Source organism: Mauremys mutica, chromosome 12 (assembly GCF_020497125.1).
Source record: "Mauremys mutica isolate MM-2020 ecotype Southern chromosome 12, ASM2049712v1, whole genome shotgun sequence".
NCBI classification, from domain to species: Eukaryota; Metazoa; Chordata; order Testudines; family Geoemydidae; genus Mauremys; species Mauremys mutica.
The window spans coordinates 13,909,440-13,928,857 of NC_059083.1; the positions used below are offsets into that span (position 1 = coordinate 13,909,440).

At 51.2% G+C, this 19,418-nt stretch overlaps 1 protein-coding gene and 2 long non-coding RNA genes across 3 annotated transcripts; all 3 read left to right on the forward strand.

The window, feature by feature from the left end:
- Positions 1-246: 246 nt before the first annotated feature.
- LOC123345507 lies at positions 247-6,085 on the forward strand. Its single transcript, XR_006572795.1, has 3 exons — positions 247-268; positions 1,278-1,391; positions 5,543-6,085. It is a non-coding gene; the product is annotated as an uncharacterized LOC123345507 (long non-coding RNA).
- A 3,488-nt stretch (positions 6,086-9,573) lies between these two features.
- On the forward strand, positions 9,574-12,704 carry LOC123345506. The gene is made up of 3 exons (XR_006572794.1): positions 9,574-9,708; positions 12,208-12,295; positions 12,659-12,704. It is a non-coding gene; the product is annotated as an uncharacterized LOC123345506 (long non-coding RNA).
- Positions 12,705-12,732: 28 nt separating this feature from the next.
- Positions 12,733-19,206, forward strand: LOC123345494 (zinc finger protein 501-like). Its single transcript, XM_044982451.1, has 3 exons — positions 12,733-12,785; positions 14,351-14,464; positions 16,600-19,206. The coding sequence occupies exons 1-3, from the start codon at positions 12,752-12,754 to the stop codon at positions 17,784-17,786; spliced, it is 1,335 nt and encodes a 444-aa protein (XP_044838386.1). The 5' UTR covers positions 12,733-12,751; the 3' UTR covers positions 17,787-19,206.
- Positions 19,207-19,418: the final 212 nt, after the last annotated feature.

Consider the following 19,418-nt stretch of genomic DNA (forward strand, 5'->3'; position numbering starts at 1 on the left):
GGGAGCTCTCAACTTCTCCCCCACCCCCAAAGCCTCCTGGCTGCTCTGAGCAGGAGGGGGGGTTCTGTTTTTCTGGGCCTCTACCCCTGTGAAAAGTGAGATTGTGGCAGGTGCTGAGTGGGGGACTTTTGGTGTTTCAGATGCCGGTGACCTTTGAGGAGGTGGCTGTGTATTTCACCCAGGGGCAGGGGGCTCTGCTGGACCCCGCTCAGAGAGCCCTCTACAGGGACGTCATGGCAGGAGAACTACGAGACGGTGACCTCGCTGGGTAAGGGATTCCTTTCCCCTCGGTTATTGGAAGCCGTGGGGTCTGCATGTCTGACTCTGGTCAGGTTCTTCTCTGGTCAGTTAGATCAGAGGGGAATGTTTTGCGTAATGCACAGCTCCATGCCCTCTGTCTCCAGTGGGACATGGGTGTCAAAAGCGAATGGACATGCTAGTTCATCCCCATCCCGCCAGCTTTTCAAGGAGGAGAAGCTGTGTATTCTCCCATCTGTATTGAACCTCGTTATCTCTAGCTTGCTTCTTGCTTGCTTATATATACCTGCCCCAGGAAATTTCCACCACTTGCATCTGAAGAAGTGGGTATTCACCCACGAAAGCTCATGCTACAAAACGTCTGTTAGTCTATAAGGTGCCACAGGATTCTTTGCTGCATTCACACAAAAAATCCCTTTTCACTTCCCTCCTTGGTACTAGCTCCAGCCATGGGGAGGGCTCAGGGCTCTGCAGGTTTAGGAAGAGGCAGGGGTTTAACCAGGGGCGGCTCCAGGCCCTAGCACGCCAAGCGCATGCTTGGGGCAGCAAGCCACTGGGGGCGCTCTGCCAGTCGCTGTGAGGGCGGCAGGCAGGCTGCCTTTGGTGGCTTGCCTGTGGAGGGTCCGCTGGTCTCGCGGCTTTGGTGGACCTCCCACAGGCATGCCTGCGGAGGGTCTGCTGGTCCTGCGTGCCGAAGGCAGCCTGCCTGCCTGCCGTGCTTGGGGCGGCAAAATGCCTAGAGCCGCCCCTGGGTTTAACACCAGAGCTGGGTGTGTGGCAACAAGGCCCCCAGAGAGCACAGATCCTGGGAATGCCTAGTGAGGGTATAATAATTTTCCCCACCTCCTCAAATATCTGCCTGTCCCAAGGGGGCTCAGTGACCATGTTCCCATCTTCTTGGATTCCACAATCTTCAAGCACAGAAGAGGACACTTTCAATGCACAGAATGTCCTTTGTGACACACACTCTCCCACTACTTCAAACATCCTGATCTGGTCTAATTTCACCACCTGCGCAGGATTTCCCATTCGCCAACCTGAGCTGATTGCCTGGCTGGAGCGAGGGGAAGAGCCGTGGGTGCCCGATCTCCAGGCCTGCGAGGAAAGAGAGATCCCGAGAGGCACCCACACAGGTGAGGACTGTCATAGAAACCATCTGGTGAATGAAGGAAAAAGTTGAGAATTCCAAAAATGTGGTGTGAGTAAGCACCCTCGGTTCTTCCTCATCTCACCCAGGGCAGGGCTCTAGTCAGCAGATATTGCTCACAGCTTTCCACCCGTCCTGTTAGCTGCAGGAGTTTCCTTCTCATCTTTCCTTCTCTCTGAGTCTTTGGGTGGGAAGTGGAAGCAGATTCCAGTTGCTCAGTCTGTGCACATTTAGTGTGTGGGGTTTTCCCTTTGTGCTATTCCTCTTTCTCCCCAGCACAATGAGTCCTGTCTGGATTGTCTCTCTCCCAGCAGGTGATGAGATAGTGAATGAGAACAAGGAGGAGAATGATCATGAGGAAGTTCCTGGGGAAGCGGAACCACTGGGCATCTTTGTGGGAAGAGCTGCGGGGAATTTTTCCCAGTGCTTGGAACAGGGAGAAGCCTGGGGAAATGGCACAGGTCAGAGAGGCTGCAGGGAAACCACCCAAGGAAGAAAGTGGTTCGATCTATTCTATATGAGGGAGGAGAAAAGAATCCCAATGAAACCACAGTCCGACAGACAAACTTTACCAAAGAGAAACCCTATCAATGCCTCGAATATGGGAAAGGATTCATTCTGATTTCACACTGTGCCGGCACAGAGAGCCCGAGGGGGCAACAGCGGGGTTCGTTGCCCGGTGTGCTTCGCACCAATGAACACACCAGGGTGGAGAAGCAGACAAAGTTTATTTGAGATCTCAAAGTGGTGCAAGGAGACTAGCACATCTCAACTCAAGCGCGCAGATACAAGCAGCTTTCTCTTTTTATATTCAAGTCGTTTGCTTCAGTTTAGATTCTCCCCCTTTCTTCCCCCCTTCCTCCCTCCCTCTCTCCCCCCTGTAGCAGCTACAGTAAGCAACCTTGGCTGCTGCAAGGGTAGCTTGTTAGCAAATTTTCCCAGACCTGTTATCTTGTAGGCTTTCCTTATCACTACTGCTTCAGACTGCCTTGAGCTGTTAGCTGACTGTTACGCATTCTGTTTTGCAGCTACTTAGGTTGGTTAAAGTTCATCATGGAGGAGCCTTGGTTCACTTAGGCCTAGAGCAGGGGGGCTTCATCGACACTCATGGTCTTCCACCCCCCCGAGTTACCTAGAGTTATGCTTAGTGACACCAACAACACCTTGTTACACAACAGACAATTCATACTGGAGAAAAACCCCTTCAATGCTTGGAGCATGGGGAAAGCTTCAATAACTGCTCAGACCTTAATAACCATGGGAGAAGCCGCACGGGAGAGAAACCCTATCAGTGTCTCAAATGCGGGAAATGTTTCAGTTGGAATTCAGCCCTTATTGCACATCAGATAATCTACACTGGAGAGAGGCCCCATAAGTGCTTGGACTGTGGGAAAAGTTTCATACAGAGATCAAACTTTGTTACACATCAGATAAGCCACAGAGGAGTGAGACCCTATAAGTGCTTGGACTATGGAAAAAGTTACACAGCAAGATCAGGCCTTGTTACACATCAGGCAAGCCAAACAGGAGGGAGACTTTATAAATGCTTGGCATGTGGGACAAGCTTCAGTAATAGCAGAAACCCTAATAACCGTTGGTGAATCCACACAGAAGAGAGACCCTATAAATGCCTGCACTGTGGGAATGGTTTCCATTGGAAGTCAGCTTTTAAAAACAACGAGGAGTCCGATGGCACCTTAAAGACTAACAGATTTATTTGGGCATAAGTTTTCATGGGTAAAAAACCCCACTTCAGATGCATGGAGTGAAAATTACAGATACAGGCATAAATATACTGGCCCATGAAGAGAAGGGAGTTACCTTACAAGTGGAGAACCAGTGTTGACAAGGCCAGTTCAGTCAAGGTGGATGTGGTCCAGTCCCAATATTTGATGAAGAGGGGTCAATACCAAGAGAAGGAAAATTGTTTTTGTAGTGAGCCAGCCACTCCCAGTCCCTATTCAAGCCCAAATAGTTGGTGTTAAGTTTGCAAATGAATTGTAGCTCTGCAGTTTCTCTTTGAAGTCTGTTTTTGAAGCTTTTTGGTTGAAGGATGGCTACTTTTAAATCTGTAATTGAATGTCCAGGGAGATTGAAGTGTTCTCATACTGGCTTTTGTACGTTACCATTCTTGATGTTGATTTGTGTCCATTTATTCTTTGACGTAGAGACTGTCCAGTTTGGCCAATGTACATGGCAGAGGGACATGGCTGGCACATGATGGTATAGATCACATTGGTAGATGTGCAGGTGAATGTGACCCTGATGGTGAGGCTGATGTGGTTGGGTCCTATGATGGTGTCGCTAGAGTAGACATGTGGACAGAGTTGGGAACGGGGTTTGTTGCATGGATTGGTTCTTCAGTTAGTGTTTCTGTGGTGTGGTGCGTAGTTGCTGGTGAGTATTTGCTTCAGGTTAGGGGGCTGTCTGTAAGCGAGGACAGGCCTTTCTCCCAAGATCTGTGAGAGTGAGGGATCATCTTTCAGGATAGGTTGTAGATCGTTGATGATGCGCTGGAGAGGTTTTAGCTGGATGCTGTACATGATGGCCAGTGGTGTTCTGTTATTTTCCTTTTTGGGCCTGTCCTGTAGTAGGTGATTTCTGAGTACCCGTTTTGCTCTGTCAATCTGTTTCCTCACTTCCCCAGCTGGGTATTGTAGTTTTAAGAATGCTTGATAGAGATCTTGTAGGTGTTTGTCTCTGTCTGAGGGTTTGGAGCAAATGTGGTTGTATCTTAGGGCTTGGCTATAAACAATGGTATGACGGTACCTCCCATAAGGCTTTATGGGAATATGACATAACTGGAATATGTTTTGTGCTGCCTGTGCCATGTAACATTTCTCTGTAAAGGTTATGGTCTACTGTATCTATTCATCCTATTTGTACACATACATTATTTTTTACTTGAGGTTAAGAATATTGGCTGTATACTTGCTTGATTTCTAAGTAAGCTTTGTGAGGCATTTGGTCAGCTTCTTTAGGAAGGAATTTGCAAGGTTAAGTACCGGATCAGGAAGCACTTGGGGAACAATGTATCTTGGAATGCTGCAGTCCACATAAGAAGTCTTCCTGGAGACATAGAAGATACCATAAAACACCAAAGAGTTCTGTGGCACCTTATAGACTAATAATAAGGTGCCACAGAACTTTTTGCTGCTTTTACAGACTAACACTGCTACCTCTCTGATATTTAACAAGATACCATGTGAGCAATGGCTTCTGCCTGTGAAGACTGTGAGTCATGCATGGACATGTGACTTGCCCAGGTGACTCCAGAACTCCATCTTGGAGCTGGACTTTGCACAGGAGTGAGGAGGGGGGTCTCCACCCACATGAGAAAGTCTATTTAAACCCATGGGAGACCCCTCCATTTGGTCTTCAGCTGGCTAAAGAGGAAGCCTCTCCACCCCCGAGGATACTTGGAAGAAACTGGAACAAAGGGGTGTGAGTGATTGCTGGACTCAGGCTAAAAGGAGATTAGTCTGTAAAAGGGAGCATTCTGGAACTGGTGAGGATCTTAGCTGTTTTCAGTTTGATTAGACATAGATTTGAGCATTTTATTTAATTTTGCTTAGTCACTTACTTTGTTCTGTCTGTTACTACTTGGAACCACTTAGAAAATCACTTTTTACCTATTAATTAACTCAGAATCTGTATTAATACCTGGGGAAGCAAACAACTGTGCATCTCTCTCTATCAGCGTTATAGAGGATGATCCCATTATCCAGGGTAAAATTGATTTATTTGGGTTTAGATCCTACTGGGAGTTGGGCATCTGAGTGTTAAAGACAAGCACACTTCTGTGAGCTGCTTTCAGGTAAACCTGCAGTTTTGGGGCAGGTAATTCAGACTCTGGGTCTTTGTTGGAGCAGACAGGAGTGTATGGCTCAGCAAGACAGGGTGCTGGGGTCCTGAGCTGGCAGGGAAAGCAGGGGGCAGAAGTAGTCTTGGCACATCAGGTGGCAGCTCCCAGGGTGTTTCTGTGATCCAACCCATCACAGTAGTGTAGTCGAGCAGGATCTGTGCACAGCTGATTGCTTTGAGGTACTGGTAGTGATTTTAAGTGTGTTTAAGTGTGGTGGCTGGAGAACAGACAAAGTGGTTACTGGTTTGATAGTTTCTGTTTGCTTATTTCAGGTAAGAAAGCTGGGACAGAAAGGGAAGCAAAATAGATAAGATTGAAGATCAGAAGAAGCTAAAACTGCACAGGTTGCAAATTATCCAGAAAGGCTGAACGGTGAAAGTCTCTGTTAACTAAGCATCCCCTGAGATGAGTGCATTTCAGTTTCAGTGAACTGCAGAGGGCTTGTGGCCCAGCACAAGAAAGCAGGAAAATGAGTACCAGTGACACCGCCAATAAACTAGAGCTGGCCAGACTGGAAGCAAAAGAGAAAGAAAACGAACATAAGAGATGCCTAGAACTAAGACGATTAGAACTTAATGCGGTGGAGGCAGAAAAAGCCAGGGAAGAAGCTGCCCACAAGAGAGCTATGGAGGCAGAGACAGCAAGAGTGGAGGCAGAGGCAGCTGCCCCCAGAGAGCTATGGAGGCCCAGAGGGAGGCCCAGAAACATGAACTGGCTGTTATGGAGTTGAAGGGACAAAATCCTCCACCTGCTGGCTCCACTTTGTTGTGTATTTGGTTGTCATGGTTTTTGGTTCCTGTGGTAACTGAGTTAGATTATTAGGGGATAGCTCAGCCAGCTTCAGCCGGCTGGGTGAGTTCTCTGAGTCTGTAAATAAAATGGTGGTTTTGTTAGCTGTCTGCTGTCTGGCCTCAAGTGATTTCTTCCTAAACCGGCTGCCCCCAAGGATATAACACACTTCCCCAAAAATCCACAAATTGGAGCGACTATGTCCACAGTATGATGAGTCTAGCGATATTGCTGAATATTTCATCACCTTTGAGAGACTGTGCACCCTCCATGCCATCCCTGAAGATCAGAAGATGACCACATTGATAGCAAAATTGACTGGCAGAGCTCTGGACATATTCAATAAGATGCCTATTGATGATGCTTCAAACTATGGTCAATTTAAGGAATTGGTTTTGAAACAGTTTGAGGTTACACCTGAAACCTACAGGGTTAAATTCAGAAGTCTTAAGAGGGGATTTGGATTGAGTAATGTGGCTTATGCCAATGAAATGAGAGATTTGGTAGATATGTGGGTGTGGGGAAAGGGCATTACAAGCTTTGAAGGAATGTGTGATCTGGTTACTCAGGAACAATTCCTGAATATGTGCAGTGATGATGTAAAACAGTATTTGTGGGACAAAAAGGCAAATGCAGTGGATGAATTGGCTGGGTATGCAGACTCTTATGAGCAAGCACAAGCTGCAATCAAACATAAACCACTGGCAGAGGGGTATAAGGTTACGAGAAAGCAGAATCACCGTTTTACCCCTGGGACTGGGAAAAAAGAGACTGGACGGTCACCTCCCCATTCCCCTGGTACTTATCCCAAATTCCCTGTGCAAGCAGAGGAGCCCAAGAGGTGCTATCATTGTAAGTCCACTGGGCACCTGAGGAATAAGTGTCCCTTGCAGAGAGAAAACAGGCAACAAGTAACACATGAAGCTGCTGTGGCCTCTTTCCACCCAGGATTTGTAAAACTTGCTTCCACACAACCAAGCAATGAGCACATGCATGCTGTTAAAATGGTAAACGTGCTTCTGGGATTAAGGGACATGGGTGCTGTGGTCAAGAGGGACCTGATCCAGGAGAAGGATTTGTTGCCAGGTCAAATGCCAGAATTAGAGCTGGTAGGGGGTTACAAAGTCCTTGCACCTTTAGATAAAGTACACATGCAAACTCGGGATTTGCAGGCTGAACTGACGGTTGCAACGGTGGCACACAATTTTGCACCGTTTCTACTGGGGAATGATTTCTTTAATGTGGCAGAATCTGTCCCAGGGTTGGTTAGCAGTGAGAAGGAATCTTGTGGTAAAAGCCCTGGAGGGTTGGGGTGAAGCCTTGGGATTCCTCTGCAGCAGTAAAGGATGCAGCTTGGGGGGCAGAGATGGTTGTAGCCAGTTCTTGTAGCCCAGGGGCTCAAGGGAAGTTTCGGAGGGAGGGGCTGAACAAAGCCAGCTCCTGTCCCGTAATCATCTCCCCGGGGTGACCACTGCGGTGGAAGCAGATCCCAAGATCTCTATAGCTGGATGCAAACCCAATCTGAGTGAAAAGGGGCGAATTTTGCTGGCCAGTGAAGTCTGCCATAGCTGGTAGCTGTGAGCCCACAGCTGGACCAGGGACACCTTCCCTTTTGGGGGACACAAGAGTGTCTGACCCAGAGAGGGGAGCCCAGAGGGAAGGTGAGGGGGGGCAGAGAGTCCGCCCACCTTTTGTAGGAAGGGACTTTCTCAGGAGGAGGGTGAAAAGTCTGCATTAAAATGCCAGTCCCCTCTCCTGTGGATCAGGTTTTAAGAGAAACCTGGGAGTCCGGTCTCCTGGAGCGAGGGGATCTATCCAGATGACCTGTTGGGAACAGAAAGTGAGGTGTCCAAAGGGGTCCAGAGCACCCCATTGAAAGATGTTGTTCTTGCTACACTTGTAAGAGATAAAACTATCTTGGGGGGGGGGATCTCTGCGTGGGTGGGTCCAGCCCACAGAAATTCCAGAGGGAGGGGCCGAGGGCAGGCATGCTTGCAGTACACCCTTTCCTGGCCAAAGACCCAAACACATGCCTGAATTAAAAGCCTTCCCCAAAGAGGCAGAAGAATCTGCATCAGAGTGTCTACCAGAGGGCACAGAGAACTGGGAAAATGCAACAGACGCTAAACAAGTCAAATTGAGCGAACGAAGCCTGTCCACCGTAGATTTGCTGTTAACCTTGTGTCTTTTGCTAATTCACCTATGAGATAAAACAAAAGAATTCATACTAGTGGTAAACCTGTTATAGATGTGGGATATACCTGATTTGTGGCAGAAACTGTTGTACATGCTAGGGATGGTGACAAGACAGCCCCCCAAGCATGTTACTTTTCAGCCTATACCTGTAAACAGACTGGAAGCTTGGCACAGCAGCAAAATCATAACAGGCCCATGCTGCTGTGTAGAAGGGGAAACTGAGGCATGCCACCTCATGGCATTGGTGGCTAAATGTCAAGACACCTCCACTTTAACAGATATTGCTGTCTGCATTCTGTTAGCAATACTACACCCCAACCTGTTTTCAGGCATCTAGGGACCAGGAACCCCAAAACTAGCTAGAACCCCTAGGAATGACATCATATTGTTTCAAGGCACTGAAAAGGAATGTGACCAAAGACAAACAGGAATTTTACAGGTACCACCTCCACCATGGACAGTGTCTCTGGCAGTAAGCTCAGGGGGAGGGTGTGATGGTACCTCCCATAAAGCTTTATGGGAATATGACATAACTGGAATATGGTTTGTGCTGCCTGTGCCATGTAACATCTCTCTGTAAAGGTTATGGTCTACTGTATCTATTCATCCTATTTGTACACACGTATCATTTTGTACTTGAGGTTAAGAATATGGGCTGTATACTTGCTTGGTTTCTTTGTGAGGCATTTGGTCAGCTTCTTTAGGAAGGAATGCACAAGGTTAAGTACCGGATCAGGAAGCACTTGGGGAACAATGCATCTTGGAATGCTCCAATCCACATGAGAAGTCTTCCTGGAGGCATACAAGATACCATGTGAACAATGGCTTCTGTCTGTGAAGACTGTGAGTCATGCATGGACATGTGACTTGCCCAGGTGACTCCAGAACTCCATCTTGGAGCTGGACTTTGCACAGGAGTGAGGAGGGGGGGTCTCCACCCACAAGAGAAAGTCTTTTTAAACCCATGGGAGATGCCTCCATTTGGTCTTCAGCCCCCTAAAGAGGGAGCCCCTTAACCGAACCTTAATGGAGGGAGGGAGGGGGTGTTGCTTGGCCATCTCTTAGTACCAAAAGAAAGGGGAAGGGCCAATGAGAAATCAAGATCCTGAGACTGACAATGGGGAGGGGCCAGTGCTCTGGGTCAGCCTGATTGCCAGGACTGGCAGGCCAATGAGGGAGTCAGCAGCCCGGGGTCCCATCATCTGTGTGAGCTGGAGCTGGCTGAGCCAGAGCAGAGTGGGAGGTGCCAAGGAGAGATGGGCTGGAGGCAGAGCAGCAGCAGTGCTGTGGCAGAGGGAAACTGGAGCAGTCGGGAGCAGTGAACCAAGGGGACCCTGGGCAAGGAGATGCCTTCAGCCAAGGGGCCTTGCAGGCCAGATTCGGTGGGGGAGAGGCTGATCTAGGAAGAAGGGTCCTACCATCTAGAGCCTGAGGGCGTGTGGCCACCACCAGAGTAAGTGTCTGACCCACAGCATCCCTGCAGGAGGCCTGGGACATGGGAGGAACAGTCTATGAACTGCCCTGACATTCCAGAGATGCTGGTTGTGGTTCCCCCCCCCAGAGCGAGGTGATGTGTTTTCCTTTAATCTTTCCCACTTTTCTCCTTTTTTTTTTTATTACTTACTGTTTAATTGATTGTATTTGTTCTGAACTCTGTGCAACGGTCAAGGAAGCATTCAGGGAAGCACCCCACAATGGGGACACCTGTCCTGAATGATCACAACCAGATTGGGGATCGAGCCCCTCAGGAGTCCTGGGCCCAGCCTTGGGGTTCCGGGGACCAAAGTGGAAGGGGAGTCCATGAGGTCAGGCAGGCCTCTGGGTGAAGGGAGTGGGAGCGAGGACTCAGATCCTTTCCCATGTCCACCGGGGCTGTGAATAAGCCAGGAATGTTCCCCACAAAAGCAGGACTGTTTTCCCCACTTACCCAAGAGCATATGTATTGGTTTGTCCTAAAGTTAATGAAGTATTTTAAGAAAAAGTGGCAGAGCAGCCACCAGTGAGAGATGCTGGCCACACTCTGAGACCAGGAAAAAATTGGAGGTAAGAACCCCATAGGTAGATGCTCATGATGGTCCCTTCTGACCTTAAAGTCTGTGAGTGGAACAGGAGCCGGACACAGAGAGGAGAAGCTACTTGGTGGGTTTATTGCTAGGACCCAGGAGCAGCGGGGGTGGGGGGGCAGCTCTGGGGCAGCGAGCGCTGGGCTCGCAGCAGGAAGTGACTCGCAGCCGCTGCGGTGACTCTGGCTCCCAGGCTCCTGGCGAGATCCCCGAGCCCCGGGGGGCGGCTGGTGCTGGGAGCCCGGAGCCCTGGCTGCAGCCGGGAGAGGGGAATCTCCAGCAGGGCCCTTCCCGCTGCTCCCCCCCCCGCCCCAGGAGCCTCTCCCAGGGCAGAGCCCCCGGCCCGGCCCGGCCCCTGCCCCGGGGGGCCCCGCTCGGAGGGAAGGTGAGAGAGACCCGCCCCCCCCCCCGGCACCCCGGGCTGCAGGGGGAGGTTTGGCCCCAGGCTGCTCCCAGCGGAGCTGGCTGCGATTCCCGCCCGGGGCCCGGGAAAGCTGCCGCCAGCTCCCGGCGGGGCGGGGAGCGGGAAGAGGGGCGGGGGTGGATAAGTGGGGAACAGGAATGTTGGAGGGGCGCTGAAGGGGGGGTGGGGCGATGTAGGGGAATCGTGGAGGTTTATGGGGCGGATGGGAACAGGGCTGCAATTGAGAGAAACTCGGGGGGGGGGTCACTGCGAGGGAAAGGGGGGATGTGGTGGGGGGAGACTGAGAGCCAGACTAGCTGGGGAACGGAGAGAAAGAGGGAAGGGGGCGGGGAAAAGGGGTGGGGAGAGACACGAGGCAGCTCCCCCGCCCCATGGGGCAGGAGAAGAGGACGAGGGGCTGCCCCCACCCAGCAGCCAGACGGGGTCAGAAGCTACAAGGCAAATATCCAGACACCCCCCTTCCCTTACCCCCCCACACCCCCCCCGCTCCCAGTGTGTTATTTTCAGACACACCTGTGCTGGTGGGGTCTGTCTCTCCTGAGTGTTGGGGGCTGCACAGGGCCCTGGTCTGATTTCCAGGCAGGATCCAGATCTCAGCCACACCGGAGTCAGACCGGAGTCACTGCTGGCTCTGGCATGGGGGATGGGCCAATGGGATCAGCCTCTGTCTGCCTGTCCCTGGGGGCTTCAGGAGCAGGACAGGGAGGCTCAGGAATTCGCTGCTGCCAGCAGAGGGCTCCGGTTCTGACTAAGGGAGAGGAGGAGGCTGGTGCTGAAACTGCTGCTCCCCAGCTGGGGCTGTACCAGGACAGACCTTCATTAACCACCCACCCCACCCCGGGCCAGCCCAGGTGGGGCCTTTCACCGTGCCTGGAACCAGCCCCCGCAGCAGCCCCGGGCTCTGCCCACACCAGCCCCTGAGCCGCAGCCTGGAGGTGATGGGGAGACCTGGGAGGAAGCGCTGGGGCTGGGCAGGAAAGGGGAGGGGTGAGACCAAAAGGGGCAGCAGGAAGTGGGGAGGGAGGTTCCCAGCTCCCAGCCCTGCCTGGATCCATTCACTGCACCCCCACCTCCAGCCCGACAGACTGACTCCCCTGGGAACAAGGGGAGGAGCTGACAGAGGAGAAGCCAGGTCCTGCCCCAGCCAAGTCCCTTTGCTGCTGGGGGGGACACGCTGCCCTTGGGGCCAATGTCAGGGGGGATCCCCCAAAGAGGCTCCATTGATTCTGCTCCTTTCTAGCATTTGTCTTAGTGACTCTGTCCCTGGGGGGGTTAAAGGTGTCTTAGGGGTTCCGTGCTGGGGGGAGGGGCCGGGTCTGTGTTGGGATAAAGTGACTGAGGGTTTTCCCAGCGTGGCAGAGTCCAGAGCGTCTGTCTGCAGGGAGAGAGCCTGGGGGGAATCGGGGTGTGACATGGACTCAAGCCCCTTCTGGGACCACCCCCATCACCCCTCTCACCCCGACAGGCTGAGGAATCACATCCACAAGTTGCTCCAGATCGTCCCGTCTTCCAGGGGACAGGGAAGGGAAATGGCTGCGATGGAGCCACCTAAGGTAGGGGATTTTCAAGACAGGGCTGGGAAAACTGATCAGACTCCCACTGGTGGTGCCTGACCCCACTGGGTACAGGCTGCTGTGAAATACAAATGGAAGTTGTCGAGATCCCTGTCCCCTGCTCAGAGCTCTGCTTCCCGTATCAGCCTGTGTCCAGCAGGCAAGTGGGAAATGAGGAGACCCTGCCCTGCTCCATGTTCTGGGGGGGACAAGGAGTTCTCACCTTCTCCCACCCCCTGAAGCCTCCTGGCTGCTCTGAGCAGGGTGCGGGGAGGATTCTGCTTCTCTGGCCCTTCTCCCCCATGACTAGTGGGATTGTGGCTGGGGCAGCAGGTGCTGAGTGGGGGACTCTTGTTGTTTCAGATGCCGGTGACCTTCGAGGAGGTGGCTGTGTATTTCACACAGGGGCAGGGGGCTCTGCTGGACCCCGCTCAGAGAGCCCTCTACAGGGACGTCATGCAGGAGAACTATGAGATGGTGATCTCTCTGGGTAAGGGATTCCCGTCCCCTCGGATATTAGAAGCCGTGTGGTCTGCTTATCTGAATCTTCCCTGCTCAGGTAGATCAGAGGCAGTTGGGTTCCACAATGCACAGCTGCCATGTGAGAGAGACTTGCATCTCCGTGCCCTCTCCAGTGGGACATGGGTGTCAAAACCTAATTGCACAACATACGGGCCCGTGGGTAGGCAAGCGGTGGGGTGGGGCAAGCCGCTGGCTGGCTGGCTGGCTGGCCGGCCGGCGGCTGAGCTGGGTGGTGAAGAGTCCAGTGGCAGGCTGGGGAGTGAGGGTGAGCCAGCAGCAGAAGGTAAGAGGCCGGCGGTGGTCAGGCAGGTGAGCTGGCGGCAGGGAAGGGGGGCTGAGGAGGTGAGTGGACGGGCAGTGGGGGGGGTGGGGGAGGGGGGCTGAGAAGGCGAGCGGGCGGTGAGTAGGCAAGCCAGGGTGGGTAGGGGGCTGAGAAGGCGAGCGGGCTGCGGAGGGGTGAGTAAGCGAGCCTGGGGGGTGGGGGGATGACAAGCCAGGGGAGCAGTGGCGGGGGGGCTTTATACTTGGTGGGGGTGAGGAAGCAAGTGGCAAGTCGGTGGCTGACTTGTTCTACTGATCTTGTCTCTCATAAAAATTGGTCCTTTTTGCCATTTTTCTCTGGGCTGAGGGCTGTCCCAATGCTGCAAAGAGGGTGTTCCCAAAGGAAGGCGCTTGCTTCTAACCCCCGAGGCCGTCAGTACCTCTGCTCTTCTCTAGTCAGCCCACTTGACAAGTGTGATTGTCCTTGGTCCGGCTCCCAGCCCCTCTCCAAGGGTTGCAGCTGCCTGGAGGTGCTGCCTTCCACGCCTTCCTCCTTCACACCTCGTTCATTCAACAGGGCAATTGATTACAAAGTGGGGGGAAGATCTTATTCTACTTCTAGCAAAAAGACATTTTTCTTTTACCTTAATTATCCTACCTTAGGGCCCACTATAACATATTACGAAGGTTTATTTCTGGGTGGGCGGCGCTAGGGGAAGGATTCAGGGGGTGGGCTGGGTGGTGCTGGGGAGGTGTTTCGGGGCGGGGGGTGGTGGGTTTTGGCCCTCAGCTGTTTTCTTTGGAGTAATATGGCCTTCACTGCTTTACAAGTTGTGCAGGCCTGAGTTAAACCATCCCCACCACTCCAACTTTCAAAGAAGCATAAATCCAGCATTGTCCTGTCTCTGTTGTTTCTCGGCTGCACACAAAATCCCCGTTCACCTCCCTCGTTGGGACTAGCTCCAGCCCTGGGGAGGGCTCTGGGCTCTGCAGGTTTAGAAAGAGGCAGGGGTTTAAATCCAGAGCCGTGTGTGAGTCAGCAAGGCCCCCAGAGTGCACAGATCCTGGGAACGCCTAGCGAAGGTGTAGTAATAATTCAACTCACCTCCCCAGACAACTTCCTCTGTCCATGGGGGCTCAGTGACCATTTTCCCATCCTCTTGGAGTCCACGTTCCTTCAGCAGAGCACAGGGAAACATTCCACTCACAGAATGTCCTTTGTGACGAATGCTCCATGCACCCTGATCCAGTCTGATTCCACCCTCTGCACAGGATTTCCCATTCCCAAACCTGAGCTGATTGTCCAGCTGGAACGAGGGGAAGAGCCGTGGGTGCCCGATCTCCAGGCCTGCGAGGAAAGAAAGCTTCCGAGATGTACCCGCACAGGTGAGGACTGACACAGAAACCATCTAGGGAATGAAGGAAAAAGTTGAGAATCCCCAAATATGGTGTGAGTAACACCCTCAGTTCTTTCTCATCTCACCCAGAGCAGGGCTGGAGTCAGCAGATATCGCTCACGACTTTCCAGCCATCCTGTTAGCTGCAGGAGTTTCCTTCCCATCTTTCCTTCCCTGTGAGTGTTTGGGTGGGATCTGGAGGCGGAGTCCAACTGCTCAGTCTTTGTGTTGGGTTTTTCCTTTGTGCTATTCCTCTTTCTCCCCAGCACAATGACTCCTGTCTGGATTAAGAACAGGAGTACTTGTGGCACCTTAAACACTAACAAATTTATTTTAGCATGAGCTTTCCTGAGCTACAGCTCACTTCTTTGGATGCATAGAATGGAACACACAGACAGGAGATATTTATACATACAGAGAACATGAAAAGGTGGAAGTATGCATACCAACAGGAAAAGTCTAATCAATCGAGATGAGCTATCATCAGCAGGAGGGAAAAAAAACTTTTTGAAGTGATAATTAAGATGGCCCATTGAAGGTGTGAGGAGAACTTAACATAGGGAAATAGATTCAATTAGTGTAATGACCCAACCATTCCCAGTCTCTGTTTAGGCCAGTGTTAATTGTATCTAATTTGCATATTAATTCGAGTTCAGCAGTTTCTCTTTGGAGTCTGTTTTTTTGTTGCAAAATTGCCACCTTCAAGTCTGTCACTGAGTGGTTAGAGAGGTTGAAGTGTTCTCCCACTGGTTTTTGAATGTTATGATTCCTGATGTCCATTTATACTTTTGCATAGAGACTGTCCGGTTTGGCCAATGTACATGGCAGAGGGGCATTGCTGGCACATGATGGCATATATCACGTTGGTAGATGTGCAGGTGTACGAACCCCTGATGGCGTGGCTGATGTGATAGGGTCCTATGATGGTGTCACTTGAATGGATATGTGGACAGAGCTGGCATCGGGCTTTGTTGCAAGGATAGGTTCCTGGGTTAGTGTTTATGTTGTATGGTGTGCGGTTGCTGGTGAGTATTTGCTTCAGGTTGGGAGGCTGTCTATAAGCGAGGACTGGCCTGTCTCCCAAGATCTGTGAGAGTGAGGGATCATCTTTAAGGATAGGTTGTAAATCTTTGATGATGCGCTGGAGAGGTTTTAGTTGGGGGCTGTAGGTTATGGCTAGCGGCGTTCTGTTATTTTCTTTTTTAGGCCTGTCCTGTAGTAGGTGGCTTCTGGGTACTCTTCTGGCTCTGTCAATCTGTTTTTTCACTTCAGCAGGTGGGTATTGTAGTTTTAAGAATGCTTGATAGAGATCTTATAGGTGTTTATCTCTGTCTGAGGGATTGGAGCAAATACGGTTGTATCGTAGAGCTTGGCTGTAGACAATGGATCATGTGGTGTGTCCGGGATGGAAGCTGGAGGCATGTAAGTAAGTATAGCGGTCAGTGGGTTTCCGGTATAGGGTGGTATTTATGTGACCATCGTTTATTAGCACAGTGGTGTCTAGGAAATGGACCGCTTGTGTGGATTGGTCTAGGCTGAGGTTGATGGTGGGATGGAAATTGTTAAAATCACGGTGGAATTCCTCGAGGGCTTCTTTTCCATGAGTCCAGATGATGAAGATGTCATCAATGTAGCGCAAGTAGAGTAGGGGCGTTAGGGAACGAGAGCTAAGGAAGCGTTGTTCTAAGTCAGCCATAAAGATGTTGGCATACTGAGGGGCCATGCGGGTACCCATAGCAGTGCCACTGACCTGAAGATATATATTGTCCCCAAATGTGAAATAGTTGTGGGTGAGGACAAAGTCACAAAGTTCAGCCACCAGGTTAGCCGTGATATTATCGGGGATACTGTTCCTGATGGCTTGTAGTCCATCTTTGTGTGGAATGTTGGTGTAGAGGGCTTCCACATCCATAGTGGCCAGAATGGTGTTTTCTGGAAGATCACCGATGGATTGTAGTTTCCTCAGGAAATCAGTGGTGTCTCGAAGATAGCTGGGGGTGCTGGTAGCATAGGGCCTGAGGAGAGAGTCCACATAGCCAGACAATCCTGCTGTTAAGGTGCCAATGCTTGAGATGATGGGGCGTCCAGGATTTCCAGGTTTATGGATCTTGTCTCTCCCAGCAGGTGCTGAGCAAGGGAGTGAAAACGAGGAGGAGAATCATCATGAGGAAGTTCCTGGGGAAGTGAGACCACAGGGGACCTTTGTGGGAAGAGCTGAAGGGAATTTTTCCCATTGGTGGGAGAAGGGAGAAGCATTGGGAAATTGGCACAGGTCAAAGAGGCTTTTGGGAAACCACCCAAGGAAGAGAGTGGATGAATCTATTAATGGCAGGGGAGGAGAGGAGGATCCCAGAGCGCAGCAGACAAATCCCAATGAAGAGACACCCTGTCACCGCCTGCAGTGTGGGAAAGGATTCATTGTGAGATCACAACTTGTTACACATCAGACAATCCATACTGGAGAGAAACCCCTTCAATGCTTGGACCGTGGGGAAAGCTTCAGTAACCGCTCAGATCTTAATAACCACGGGAGAAGCCACACTGATGAGAAGCCCATTCAGTGCCTTGAGTGCGGGAAATGTTTCAGTTCAAAGTCAGTACTAAATTCACATAAGAAAAGCCACAGAGGAGAGAGATCCCATAAGTGCTTAGACTGTGGGAAAAGTTTCAAGCGGAAGTCAGACCTTGTTAATCATCAGGCAATCCACACTGGAGAGAGACCCCATAAGTGTTTGGACTGTGGGAAAAGTTTCACATGGAGGTCAGCGCTTGTTAATCATCAGGCAATCCACACAGGAGAGAGACCCCATAGGTGTGTGGACTGTGGGAAAAGTTTCACATGGAGGTCAGCGCTTGTTAATCATCGGGCAATCCACACAGGAGAGAGACCCCACAAGTGCTTGGATTGTGGAAAAAGTTTTAGGCAGAGGTCGGCGCTTGTTCAACATAAGGCAACCCACACAGGAGAGAGACCCCACAAGTGCTTGGATTGTGGGAAAAGTTTCATACAAAGGTCAAGTCTTGTTCAACATCAGGCAACCCACACAGAAGAGAGACCCCACAAGTGCTTGGATTGTGGGAAAAGTTTCAGACAGAGGTCAACCCTTGTGAAACATAAGGCAACCCACACAGGGGAGAGACACAAGTGCTTGGACTGTGGGAAAAGTTTCATAGAGAGGTCAACCCTTGTTAAACATCAGGCAATCCATATATGCGAGAAACCCCACAAGTGCTTTTACTGTGGGAAACGTTTCAAGCGGAAGATAGACCTTGTTAATCATGAGGCAATCCACACAGGAGAGACCCCATAAGTGCTTGGACTGAGGGAAAAGTTTCACTTGGAGATCAGCGCTTGGTTATCATAAGGCAATCCATATAGGAGAGAGACCACACAAGTGCTTGGACTGTGGAAAGAGTTTCATATGGAGGTCAGATCTCATTAAACATGGGAGAATCCACACAAGTTCTAAACTTGTGCAACACATGGCAAGAAAGGGTTAAGCAACTTGCATGAAATTGACTCAGGTCAACCTTTAGAGAGAGATTTCAGAAGTGTGTCCACCTTAGATAAGCTAGAGTTTGAAATGTAAACGTGTATTGTTAAAGATTTGGAAGAAGAGGGGTAACTGTAGTGGTCTATGTTTAGCTGTATCTTGTTAGAGGTTAACAATTTATCCCAAGGGTTCCTGTGTTCTGTTAATTCAGGGATCAATAATTCAGAGATTATACCCGTCGCCCCTGCCACCTGCCCAATTCTAGCTCAGTCACATTGAACTCACTAGGGGTAGGGCTGAAGGATGGAGGGAATGTTTATAGCTGAAATCACCGAAATGTGTTTTGTGAGGTTAGTGTTAATCGGATCTGTTCCCCTCTCCTGCTCGGACATTTTCTGTGGGGATTCCAGAGACAGAAAGGAGTAGGTGTTACCATCTTGGCTACCAATCCTCACAGTGACTCTCTACACTAGCAATTCTCAAACTGTGGCCAGAGCCTCCCAATGGAGGGACAGGAATGTGTCAAGGGAGGCGTGATCAGTGTGGGTTGTTTTTTTTTAAGAGCACTGGCTGTCGTCCCCAGGTGGTTGGGGCTCATGAAGGAGGAACAGGCCCATCTGGGAGGTGGGGATAAATGCTCAAGCTCTCAAACCCAGGTGGAGCGGCAGCACAGAAGTAGGTGTCAATGGGGTGATAAGTCTGCTTATTGAGGAACATCACTTTTCACGTTGCCACCCTCACTTCTGTGCTGCTATTGGAGGCCTACAGAGCTGGGCGCATCGCCAGCAACTACTCTGCCGTTAGAGCTGGGTGGCGATATATGTGCTTGTGAGAGTGGGGACGTAAATGACCACAGACACAAAGTTGGGGTGGTGTGTGGGGGGGTGATGAAACACCTTTGAGAACCACTGGTCTGCACTATTATGGTCACCACACTTACAAAATGATAAATCTACAAAGCATGTCTTGTGAGGTATCATAGGAAAAGTCATCATCTGCTGAATATTATTGTCTGGTTAAAATGTGTCTGTCAACTTTCCTGGGCCTCCCCGCCCCATCCGGGAGCATTGCAGAGCTGAAGCCGGCAGGGCCCCCCATCCCTAAAGCCGGCTACCCCTCGGCCTGCACCCCGAGCTACCCCCCTATCTGTACACAGCCCCTAGCTATCCCCCTGCCTGCACCTCGAGCTACCCCCTGCCTGCACACAGCCCCTAGCTACCCCCCTGCCTGCACCAAGAGCTACCCCCTGCCTGTACACAGCCCCTAGCTACCCCCCTGCCTGCACCCCGAGCTACCCCCTGCCTGCACACAGCCCCTAGCTACCCCCCTGCCTGCACCAAGAGCTACCCCCTGCCTGCACCCCGAGCTACCCCCCTGCCTGCACCCCGAGCTACCCCCTGCCTGCACACAGCCCCGAGCTACCCCCTGCCTGCACACAGCCCCTAGCTA

Coding starts and splice junctions, on each gene's coding strand:
- LOC123345494 (XM_044982451.1), top strand. CDS start 12,752: ATGCAGGAGAACTATGAGATGGTGATCTCTCTGG. Junction 12,786..14,350: donor TGAGATGGTGATCTCTCTGG/GTAAGGGATTCC, acceptor CCCTCTGCACAG/GATTTCCCATTCCCAAACCT. Junction 14,465..16,599: donor TCCGAGATGTACCCGCACAG/GTGAGGACTGAC, acceptor CTCTCCCAGCAG/GTGCTGAGCAAGGGAGTGAA.